The sequence below is a fragment of the Gekko japonicus genome, unplaced genomic scaffold (genome assembly GCF_001447785.1).
Source record: "Gekko japonicus isolate JY-2015 unplaced genomic scaffold, Gekko_japonicus_V1.1 scaffold315, whole genome shotgun sequence".
In the NCBI taxonomy this organism is placed as follows: Eukaryota; Metazoa; Chordata; class Lepidosauria; order Squamata; family Gekkonidae; genus Gekko; species Gekko japonicus.
The window spans coordinates 11,249-23,876 of record NW_015160844.1 but is presented as its reverse complement, the minus strand read 5'-3'; the positions used below and the strand labels follow the sequence as shown (position 1 = coordinate 23,876).

Below are 12,628 nucleotides of genomic sequence, written 5' to 3'. Positions count from 1 at the left end.
GACGTTGCTCTTTTTGGCAAGTAAGCAATGGCTCAACTTCATGTTCCTCATTGTTGCTGCAGATCTCAGACACAACTTATTCTGACTACAGCTGGAGAGAGGAGGAGGAGAAGGAGGAGGTTTGTTGGCTGCCACCTGGGTCCAAAACAGGCTGCAGACAAGCCACAGCATATCTTGGAGCCCGTGAGAGTGGCATGGAATGGCAGGAGGCACATCCCGACACTCCAGGTGGCATGAGTAAAGACTTGCGACCCCCATTCTCGCTACCACTGGATACCAAAACTGGCTACATAGCACTTTGGATTCCATGCAGGAGGTATTGGGCGGATGTGTGCACCACTCATCCTGACGCTATTAGGAGCCTGCCAGAGTGCACAGGAAGAGGTGCAAGCTCTTCCCCTCTGGCCACTGGAAGGTGGGGCATCAAAGCCTCTTGAGTCAACAAAACATATTGAGTCGTCCCTGCTCTGTGGGAAGAGGACAGAATTGCCATGGCTGACTGAACACAGCTGACGGCTGTTAAATGTCATTTGTGTTTACAACAAAGGCTTGCAGGATCATTACCTGATCAGAGAGTAAGGGGGGAACTGATATTATGGGAGACGTGAGGCTGTTACTGTGTTGAATTCTCCCCCTTTGTGAGCCATGTAGGTATCTCATGTTGTTCTGACATGCTTTTCCATGTCAACAGATGACATGGAGAGGGAGTGTGGAAATGCATGTAATGATATTAGGTCAATGCTATTCCACATTACAGGGACTGGGGGAGGAACTTGACAGAGATCCCTGTTCTGGAGGCAGCCCCATAAAATGCCTTTCTGCTCTTAGACACCAGGGCTGGAGCAAGCTTTTACTCAGCCACTGACATAATCAGGCCAGAGACAATAAACGAAGCAGCTAGGATCCTGTTCCTGAATACAGTATGCTTATGAAAATAAAAAGCCCCCCCCCAGCAGAAATACCATTGATGCAGTATTTTTGAACTCCAAAGGGAACATCTGAGATGTATCTATTTTTGTTTATTTAACAGAAAGCTCTGCACACAGATGTGATGTGAATGATTTCAGGCAGCTTATACCCCCCCCCCCCCCCCCCCAAATTTTAGGTTTAGAAATCAACTGGAATGGCAAGATGGACACTGGGGACTGTCAAGATGTTTCTCAAGTTCCGATTCCCGATTAAAGCTGGCTAGCTATCAGGGACAAATTAAATGCTTTTGTAGGTTTTAACAGCCATCTTAATGCAAGGACTACTCCGGTTTGCTGAAATTCTAACATAATTGTAGCAAGGAAACCACTGAAAAGGAGTAATAGGCAACTGGTTTTATTTTTGTCTCATCGTAATTATTCAGTCAAGAGATGAAATCTGTTCCTGGATCACCATTTCAATTTGCACTGGCTTCAAGTTGTCATCCCGTGCAGAAATTACTGACAAACATTTTGGCAAATCTTACTGCATTATCCAGCAGTATGGCTTATGGTAGCTTTATAGCAGTTTTTGCAGCACTGAGTCAACACGAAACAAATTGAACAGTTGTGTAACCAGTTCACTGCAGTCGTCTAATGGATTCTGAATCGCTGCCAAAAGCCAAAGCTGGAGATTGTTTTGTTACTTCTTTGCACTTGCTAAGGGTAGGATTCAAAGTACTGTGAGCTCTGCTCCTTCCAGGGAATGAACTCATCCCTTCCCACTGCAGTCTCTGTCCCCTAAAACACTGCCCCCTGTCGTCAGGGGAATCCCAGGGACAGCACTGGGTACAATGTGGGCATCTGCAGTGGGAACGGGTAATTAATGATCAAAAATTTCCTTCTCTGCCAGAGAAAGTGACCTTCTGCTGGTAAAACACAAGGTTTGGATCCAATCCTAAATTTTGCCTTGGAGCTGATAGATATTCACCTACCAAACAAAACCCTGTTTCCCAGATAACCAGAAGTAACTTGTTTGCTGTGCTGTTGTTACCACACAAATAATCCTTCATTCAGAAATCTGGGACACGGAGTTTGAATTACCTTGTGGACACTGAGCAAAGGCTGTAGTTATCCCATAAAGACGACTGCGCTTTTGGGGCTGGAACTCATCATTCTCTTTTGAGATTGTGCGATCTACTGCTACCACAGCATCTCTACAGCATGCAAAACAGCAAAAATAAAATCGTTGGGGAAGGAGAAAAGAGAAGAAGAAAGGAACAAAACTAAAAAAACCCTAGGAGTAGAAAGAGATTTTTAAACAAATATTATGTCTTCCACAGAGCTTCAAACATTAGGTATAAAAAGCCTGATATACAGTGGTGACTTTCACCAATAGCATGGCTATCAGGCAACAATTTTCGGTGGGAATGAGTCGTACAGGGAGGAAATGACAGGGAGGATTGACAGATTTTGCAACTGTTCTAATGCTATATATATGGGCTTAAATACAGTAGAATGACATTACACCATGCCTAGATGGCTCAGATGTAACAGCAAACCTGGGTTTACCAATACAGAAACAAACCTCCACTGTCCCATTGCACAAAGACAGCTAATTAGAGATTTCTGGCCATAGCAAACCATAACTTGCTATTATGTTTGAATCATCAAACTATGATTTGCACTTTCCCCATAACAATGATCCCAAACTAGGATCAGACTTCATTTTGGAATACTAGTTGGCATAGGAAGCACAAACCATAGTTTGGTACTTTGGATATAAGAACAAACTATACATTAGGGTGAAGGCTGCTGTCTCTAATTAGGTAGCAGCACATGAGAGGAGAAGGAAGAGGGAGAACACATATGAGACAAAAGATTCCTCAGGCTCATTCGTGTAGTAGTAAGCCATGGTTTGCTGTTATGTATTAACCATGCCATTGAATCATTTTCTAATTCAAATAAAATACAGTAAAAGCTTCAATATCCTGCAATCATGAGGAATGAGAATTGCTGGTTAATCAAATGTGCTCAGGCTTATTGCTCTGCCCCACCCCCTACCCAGAGGACTCTGCAGTGACCAAACCCCACCCCCACTGGAAACATCCCTATGCCTGGTAGGAGCCTTCCCTTCATCCTTGAGCTATGGAACCAACCTACTCAGCAGGCAGTTATCAGTACTTTTTTGAAAAAACTGTACGACTCTCTACTTCTTTCATTTTGAGAACTGTGGCTTATTTTTAGAGACAGACTAAAGTGTCTCATCTTGAGAATCCTGATTTAAGACTCAAAACTAAAGGAAATCCTGATTTAAGACTCAAAACTAAAGGATCCTTTGCATCACTGCCAGTACTAGATTTAAAAACAGGATCACCCCAATCTAATAAGTGCCACCCAGGCATGCATACAAGTATCTTTAGCTGGATAAAGAATTCTGAATGGAAATGGGTGCTATGAATGCTTTCCTCAGAGGCTTGAGAAACCCACTGCTGTTGCATGAGGCTTCTAACCTCAGAGTAACGTGATTACAGCAGGCCACTCCGGCACATGACCACTGCAGCACTGAAGCCAACCACTGACATTTGGAATGTTTAATTTCAACTTGTATATTTAAACTACAGGACTATATCTAAATCCTGTTCAGAACTATGCTCAGCTGTATTTGGAAATCATTTTTATTATAACCATTTCCATATTAACTGGGAAGAAAGGCTTCAAATTGCAATGAAGTGAGCAGTGGCTCATGAAAGCTCATACCTACCACAAATTTTGTTAGCCTTTAAGGTGCTACTGGACTCTTACTCTTTTCTACTGCTTCAAATTGCAAGTTTCTGTACTGTTCATCTGAATGAGTGCTGCCAATAAGGCAGGCCATTACCGTCCAATATCCTCCCCCTATATTCGGTGGGGGGGAACAGCAGTTATTAAAAATACTTTCTCAGAAAGCTTACTTTGTGTTGCTGGTTCAGAGAAGAGAGTATTAATTCTCTTTGGAAACAATGCAAACTAGCAAATCTGATTTCTAATTTCCACCAAACCGGGGGGACGGGACGAGGACTGAACACACCAATGGACAATTAGTTTTTCACGCAGATGATCATACCTTCTCCAGTCTGTGTAAAATAAATTCTTCCCATAGCTTGTAATGCTGAAAGGATACTGGATTCCTTCAAGGACTTTTCGGCGACCAAGCTGATTGGGATTCATACACTCGACTCTTTTGGTGCCTGCGTACAAAAGAACAATTTGGTCTTTGTAAGTGACAACTAGTCCTTTTGTAGGAAAAAGGCACAATGACGCAAGAAAAAGGGAATTATGTATGGAATTAGTTTCCTGTAAAATGTGTATGTGACACACATCTCCAGCCATGTTCACTTCACAAGAGACTAAACCAGGAAATAATCTTTATGAATAATGGTAACATTTTGGGGGCACTTTTGGCACCATCTCTGTTGCTCTGGACACACATGAACCATAGTATAAATCTTGGGTTTGCCTCAGTCGCTATGCAGATGTTCTCAAATGTAAGGGCTGATTCTTAAAGAACAGAAACATGGTGAGTTCATGAAATGGATTTTTCCTGTCTTTCTCTTCTCACTGTAGCCCCTGTAAAACTGCCCCTTAATGTCAGGAGATCTTTGGTAACCACATGGGATGTTGCTGTGGCTGGTAAAGGAAGGCTCCTTCAGCCTCACAGGTTTCCCTTCAAGTACTGTTAGAAACACATTTAGGAGAGTTTGAGAAAAATTGTTCTTTGTGGGAAAGTATTTTTTTTAACAAGGAAAGCTGCACCGTATTCATCTGCTGCTCAGCAATGTTCTGTCTAAGCGCCACAGTGAGCAGAAATTCTACCTCATGAGCAAAAAAAGCTAGTAGCATTAAAATTTTGAGCGAGGCTACATTTGACAGTCATGTAAATTAGTTTCTTAGAAGATTACTTCCATAACCTTGTAAAAATCTCAGAATAAATTCTTTTAAATTTTAAACTTTTAAACTATATTTTAACTATAATTTAAACATTAAAAAAGAAAACAGAATCAAGTCAAATTTCACCCACCCCTTTCCACTATATTGCTAGACCTGGCCTCTGGAGAACAGATCTACCCGCCCCAGTCCACCATATTGGTAGACCTAGCCTCAGACCATCGCCCTATGCTAAGTCTTAGAAAACATACCAGCACTTGGGTGGGCGTTTGGACTCTTGCTGTCTACTTTGAGTTTTTTCAGTATAATATGACAGCCAGCATTACAGGTCAAGTATAAGAGGAGAAACAATCACTATCAGAACCCTGCCTAACATAACAAACAGGAAGTTGCTTAAATGTTATTGACCTGTCCAAACTACTTACTCAAATATTTATATCCCACTTTTCCCTGTAATTCAAGGCAGTTTACAAATCATACCGTAAAGCATAATAGGGGTGTGGCGGAATGGGCCTGTTCTGACTTATGCCTTGGCTTATGCCAATTCCTGGAGGGTGCTATTCTACTTCTCCCACTAGGGTACCGCTGCCACCACCGTCCTTTTGGGGGTTTCCTTCCAGGAGGGACAGACTCCTGACAACCCTTCTCAAACTGAGGCTCTGCCTCTGGTCTCCTAGTACCCAGCTCCTGATGAACACAAGGACCCCTGGAGGATTGGCAATGGGTGCCTCGACTGCTTGCCTTCCCCCTTCCTGGGACTCCCATCTTACGGGAACCCAGTTCTCCAGATTAGAGTCCACTGCTCTTAACCACTACACCAAACTGGTTCTCTGTAAGAGGCTACAAGAGTCTCTTTTTGCTCTTCTCTCTTTACAGCTAAACAAGATACAAGAGTTATGTAAATGGATTTCATTTGAAATTAATTTAATTTGAAAGTAGCTGTGCCTGAAGGTGGTGACAATAAATAAAGGAAAACTGGATTTTGGTCATGACACAGGGGCATAGGGAGTAAATCTTTCTTCTTGTGCCATTTTCTGGGTGGAAATCTCCTTTCTCCTCAAGACGTTCTTGGAACTGGTGGGTGGAAAGCTACCTTTTCCCTTACTTCTTTCTATAGAGTGTGATGGTGGCATAGGGTTGCCTGATTTGGAGGGGCTCCTTCCCACCCGCCAGCCCACCCCCAACAGCGACCACCTGGCCTCCTCCCCACCTCCTCCCAACAGTGTTTGCTTTAAATGCTGCTGGAGAGGGGCGGGGGCTGTGCGCCTGCACTCTAAGCCCTGAATTCGGGGCTTGGAATGCAGGTCCTTGGGGCGTCCCCCTCCCCCTCTACCCAGCAGCATTTAAAGGATGCCTTTAAACACTGCTGGGAAGAGGAGGGGGTGCCACTCCCCAATGTGATGAGTCACTTCTGTGTGATGTCATCACATTAGGGACTCCCCACCCTCCCCAGTAACACCCACCAAAGTCCCCTTCTGGGGACTTTGAGGGGACCTGGCAACCCTATGGTGGCAGTGGTTGCTCCTATCTAGGAAACAGAATATAGAAATAATTTATTCTCCATTTCCATCCCACTGATGTGCTAGAGCAGCGAGTTATTTGGGGCTGTGAACAAAGGTGATATTTTTAAACAGAAAAAGTGATATTGAAATAATAAATAACTTTCCCAGAAGGCCCACCTAGCATTTTAAAAGCCAGCAGTTCATACATTTTGTTCATTTAAAATCATGTATAATTTATTTATTTGTTTATTTATTTTATGACATTTATACCCCGCCCTCCCCGCAAGCTTTTTACCTGCATCTGCCCAGCATAACAATGAAGAGTAAGAGTCAAATGTCAGTCCATTGGGTAGCCCCAAATCATCTTTAACAAGAATCCTTCTGTTGGTGCCATCCATGTGTGAAGCTTCAATTTTAGGAGCCTCTCTGTTCCAGTCCGTCCAGTAAAGATTTCTGGGTATGCAAATAAAAAAAAAACACAGAGTTAAAATGAATACACCACCACATGCAATAAATATGTCAGGAAAAACTCTAATTAGCAGAAGAAAATAAATAAATAACCTCAGAGGTTAATTGAGCTGCTATTAATTTTTATTTAATTATTTTAAATGTTTTCAGAGTGCTCCCATTCCAATGGAATAAGCTTCCAGTTATTTTTTCAGAACATTTACATACTTCATCTTTCTCCTAACACAAAGCGTGGTGACAACAACAAACATAATACAAAAAGAATCTACTAAATGCCTGAAAATGCATAATTAAAAACAGATAATTAAAACAGTTAAATGAGATCCCATTCAAGCTGCGCAGCTAAGCAATTTTAAATAATTCTGCTGTACAGAATTAGTACTGTCTATCGGCAATACATGACCCTTGTTTGCTTTTTCACTCACTATTAAAATATTCTTTTGGCTTTGCTTCCTGTAGAGGCCAATTAAGGTTTGGGTTTTCTGTTTTGTTTTTTTAAAGAAAGATCAACAATGTAATCATTGCATATTCCTGTCTGTACATGGACTTTTCCTAAAAAGACACCAAAACTTAAGGTATATTTTATTTATTCAATGTATACCTTGCCATTCTTCAAATTAAAGCCCTAGGGTAGGTTACAGAACAATAAAAACAGTGCATACTGTTCTATCATAATTTTGAGTGCTCACTTGAGAGGAGAAATAGTTTTAGTCAAACATATGGTTGACAGAGATTCTCTAAAGAGTTAGGAAAAATGTGTACATATGTTTTTAACCCTCACTGGGTGGCCTTTCCTCATCAGGTTGCAAGGAGCAGAGGTACATCAAAAAGGTATAGATAGCAACTCTTGGTCTGGGGCAAGTGATGCTCTGCATTCTTGGTGTTTGGAGGGGCAACATTGGGAGGGCTTCTAGTGTCCTGGTCCCACTGGTGGACCTCTTGATGGCACCTGGTATTTTTGGCCACTGTGTAACAGAGTGTTGGGCTGGATGGGTCATTGGCCTGATCCAACATTGGCTTCTCTTATGTTCTTTTGTTAACTAAGGGCATATAATATTCTTTTACATGCTCTTGTGGCAGTAGTGAGAGTAGTTCTTATCATTTTTTATGTTTAAAAATTCTCTCTCCTTTAAGTAATCCTATTTTACCCCACAGCAAACTCAGCTGCATCCACTTAACTTAGGCTAGCTTCGCAGAAGTTCACACTATGCTGCTTCCACTGAATTTTTCACCAATATGTTCCTCTGAATACAAACACTACTGCTAGACAGTGGCATTTACGACAATAGTTTACTACTATTTATTATGTATTACTCATCCCATAATCAAAATGGATGGGACTAAACATTCTCCATGAACTAAAGTTGTGTGCAGACGCACAATTTTATGCATGTTGGAAATTCCACTGATGTCTATGGAACTATTCACCACATTCTCACAATTAAATATTTAGGAACAATTTGTTAAACTAAGAGAAGCGTGGCATGCAAAAGCTTTAATCACAGTTGCCTTGCTTACGTGAGTCTATGAATCACTGTTATCTAAACAAGTATGATATTGGCTTCCTTGAAAATGTAAGCGGTACATTTGGATTTTGAAAGAAAACCCATAAAGAAAGATAGATAGATATACAGAAAAGAAGTTACAGAACTTTTTGAAAACAAGGAACCAATAAATAATGTGGCCTGACTGAGTGCTGATTCATGTGACAGTCCATATGGCAGACATACGGTCTATCAACAAATGTGTGCCTGAAGTTCTGTTCTGCGGCTGTTTCAGGTCAAGAAAATGGAACTGCTGTGAAGGATTTAAGGCACTTCTTCCCATGTGCCAATCTGAATTGCATGTCTGGGAACTGAGGGCAGCGCATCTCCATGGGTATTTAGTTTTACCCTCCTCAGATTTTTTCTCTCAGCATCTGCCTGCATAGAGAGTATAGCAAAAGTGAAAGTAAGCTGGTATGGGTTGATATAGCAGAGTCATAACAAAGTGGGCAAGAGCTAGCCTTCAACAACCATAGAAATGGCCCCCAGGATGAGTGGTAGCAGCTGGACCAGAGGGGAAACAGATGAAGTACCATCATCTGGTGAGCAGCAGCAACTGAAGACAGGTGACTTTGACCCTGCCAGCCTTTCCCTCTGAGCTGTCCAGTACATCTCATGGAGGCTTTCAGCCCTCACTTGGCCAGCCTAGCCCAGCCCAGCCCTCACTCACTCTGCCACTCTCACTGGAGGAAGAACAGTGTGAAGGAAGCAGACAGCGCCATGGTGCAACGGCCTCCTCCAGACTGCATTTACCTTCTGGAACCTCTGGTGAGTTGTGCTAATGAGCTCCTGCACCACTTTTGCTACGAAATGTCCCCTAAAGAACAGTGTGAAGGAAGCAGACAGCCCCATGGTGCAACGACCTCCTCCAGACTGCATTTACCTTCTGGAACCTCTGGTGATGCATCCCAGGTCAGGCAGTGGGACTGAGTCAGTATCTGTCTAGAGTTACAGCAAGCTGATGACAGCAATTCAAAGGAGGGTGATGTGGGAGTCTTCCCACTCATTGTCCCCATCTCAGCCCCAATGATGCTGACAGGACAATTAAGGGATAGGTGAACATATCTGGTCTGGCCTGAAAGCCTCCATGAGGAGATATGCTGGGCTTCCTACCAGGACACTCCACGGGAGGCTGGCAGGGTTGAACTCACTTAGCGCCTCTTTATCTGGCTGCTGTCTTGGTTAGGAATATATCAGGATACAGATTAGATGGCCAGGAAGTGTGTGTTTGTGAGGAACAGTAAGTTGATCAAAGTGAAAACAGGCTGCATCTGTCTTGAAAACTGTACTATGACTGCAAAGCCAGGGCTGACGTCAAGCCCTCTATCCTCTCAGTAGGTGGCTTCTTTGTTGATGCTGGGGTTTGCCTTTTGTTTAAGTGCATGTATTTGTTATTTGTTTTGAAAGGGATCACCGGTGCTGCCTCACTCTCTCTGCCAGTGTCACCCCAGGGGTTCAGGTGGGCTGTTGGTCCCTTGGCTTCTGTGGCAGGCTTTGCACTGAAGAACTGGATGAGGATCTGGGAAACACCAGGGATAAGACCTGGGGCCTTCGGCATGCAATCCAGACACTCTACTAGTAAGCCACAGCTCTTTCCCAAGATAGCTTTTTCTCTTTCTTTTTTTAAGTGCTGTTTATAGGTATCAGTTTATTATGTTATATATTTATCATTTATTGTTATTTAAAATTATTAGCTGCCTTGAGTATTTTGGAGGAGGAGAGAATAAATTTATAAAGTTAATAAACAGAAAATTGAGCATGTTTAAGATTCCACTGAACTGCACTTTCATTATAACAATGTCTCTCTGTGAATGCTGGAATTTGATGGAATCAATATGACAAGTGTATGTGGCTGCGTCTGGGCCTGCACCAAGCTCTGAAGGCACACCTCTGAGGGAGGAGCTTGAGAAAAGTAGCAGGGCCTATGACAGTGCTATGAAATTTAATTTTGTACCTGACCCACAGACAATTTAAAACACGGTCTGGAGATTTGGCAGAAGGAACGAAAAGGCAACTTCTGCTAGTGTATGTACACTATTTCCCTATGAATACAGATCTCTCAAACCAAGGGCTTTCCACACATTCTCATTTTACTTGCTGGTAAATTCCTGTTTCTTCTGGGCGGGGGGGGGGGGGGGCTCCTGTTTACACATACTTTGCTCCCTCTAGTGGTCAATTCAATATCACACAGGTTTAGTTCCAGTATATCACCCCGCAGATTTAAACTGCAGGTTTTTATGCCGGACATAAATATGTCATATCGAACTGACCACTAGAGTGAGCAAAACACGTGTGGAACAGGAACACCCCCCTCCCTGAAAGATACAGGAATTTACCAGTGAGTAAAATGAGAGTGCGGAAGAGCCCCAAGTCTTCACACCAATCCTGCAGCTGCCCCTTAACTGAAAGGAGCTTAAAAAGCAGCTTCGTAGTTTCTCTCTCTTTCCCCCTCTCTCTGTAGACCATGGCCTAGACTTTCCATTATACCCGCCTCCAATACTCTTTAACCTGAAAGAAGTGTGACCATAAACACTAAAAGAACCGTCTGAATGCACATAATTAACAAATTAATATTTTATCAATTTTTGAAATAGTTCTAGAAAACCAAAATCATCTGTTTTGACAACCAGCATAATCCGCAGTGACAAAAGACAACACCGGCATGTGAAAAGATTCTGATAAAAGGCACTGAAACGAAATAACTTATAATCAAGCATTTCCTGAATTTAAGAGAGCATTCATAGGTGTTTGCCTACCCTCTCATAGGATCTGCTATAATAGCTCTGGGGTTCACAAGGCCAGTGTCAAACAGCACTCGGCGCTGGCTGCCATCTAGTTTTGCAACTTCTATCCTATCCAGCTGAGAATCTGTCCAAAATATGGTGCGTCCAAGATGATCAAGAGTTAATCCTTCAGGACTTTCCAAATCTGGGGGAAAAGAGAAAAGCAATGCATAGCCTGAATATTCATCTAAAACATTTCAACCATTGTTATTATTTGTGGAAATAAATTCACCGGTAAAACAGGTGAAATTAGTAAATCCCAGTTAAGGTTTAAAGACTGTGCACCTTTCCTATGAATGCAATCAAGCAAAATAAGACTGAGAAGCATATGTCAACCTACTATGCTTTTTATTGCTGCCTGCATTTCTTTTTTGTGATGTTGAGTTTTTTAATCCCTAGGGGGTTCCCCTGGATTTGCAGGAGCCCTATTCTGGGGGAGGAGCAGGATAAAAATCTAATTAAAAATAACCTTCTAAATAGAGATGTGTGTGGGCTTTAATCTGTGCAGAGGGAGGGGAGGCTCTACTACACTATATGAAAGGCACTCAATACAGAGGTACAGTGTTCCTTAATTCTGTTAGGGAAGCTCAGTGGTAAACAAACAGTACTCTTTACAAGTTCAGAAACTCTTTTTTATAATTTCAATTAAAGATTTTCAACCATGGATTTGCTGACTAAGCATGAATTAGTGCTGTGCCTTACCACTCCTCCGCTGTAAAATGAGACTAGTGTCTTCAAACTGGTATAACCACAACGGAGCATAGACCATACATTTGTATACGTCTGATGTGCAATGCCTTGTAGTTTGTGGTTTGTCTCATTTTTATTATCTGAAGCCTACATGCACTTTTTGTTCCCATTTTTTGGCCTGCGGCTCATATGAATCTGGATTGTGATGACCTCCACTACTGTCTGCCATGCTATGCCAGTAAGCTGCTGCCCTTAAGCCTACCTGCTCATGTACATGGAATTTTGGTTCTCCTAAGACTGACTTGAAACAACATTTGAGCAAACTGAAGTCATTAAAGTTCTGTTTATAGTATGAAATAAATGTACAGTTGATGTCTGGGTTTGCTTGATATACTTGTGACAAACCCAACAGGAAGAATGGATTTCAGAGACAAATAAAATAAAATGCTGTTACATATAACCAAATCACCTTAAAAACAAGTACTATTCTAGGGTTGCCAAGTCTGGCAGAAGTGACGCACGACATAGAGCATGTTGGGGGCGTGGCCCCAATCATTGGAGGGAAAACCATAGAGTTTTCCCTCCGACGATCAGGGCCACGCCCCCAACGTGATCTATGTGGTTGCGTCACCTCTGGTGACGCAGCCACGCTGCGCTTTGGGGGGCAGAGTTCCCCCGGGGCCCGATTCCGCTGCGGCAGAAATTGGGCCTCCAAAGCAGGGGTTTCCCCGCCCCCCGCCCCCATTTGGCAACCCTATACTATACAAAGATTCAAGTGTGACTTAGAAATGTCTGAAGTATTCCTATTA

The 12,628-nt window shown here is 42.5% G+C and overlaps 1 protein-coding gene across 1 annotated transcript in view; it reads right to left on the bottom strand.

Annotated features, from left to right (window-relative positions):
• LOC107117645 (nidogen-1-like) overlaps nt 1-11,274 on the bottom strand; it is a gene marked incomplete at its 5' end in the record, with an annotated part of 13,617 nt that extends 2,343 nt beyond the window's left edge. Inside the window, 4 exons of the mRNA XM_015419804.1 lie at nt 2,010-2,122; nt 4,012-4,135; nt 6,630-6,787; nt 11,103-11,274. Of these exons, the coding sequence (XP_015275290.1) occupies nt 2,010-2,122; nt 4,012-4,135; nt 6,630-6,787; nt 11,103-11,274 (567 nt within the window). The remainder of the gene's footprint in view (nt 1-2,009; nt 2,123-4,011; nt 4,136-6,629; nt 6,788-11,102) is intronic.
• Between the last annotated feature and the right edge of the window lie 1,354 nt (nt 11,275-12,628).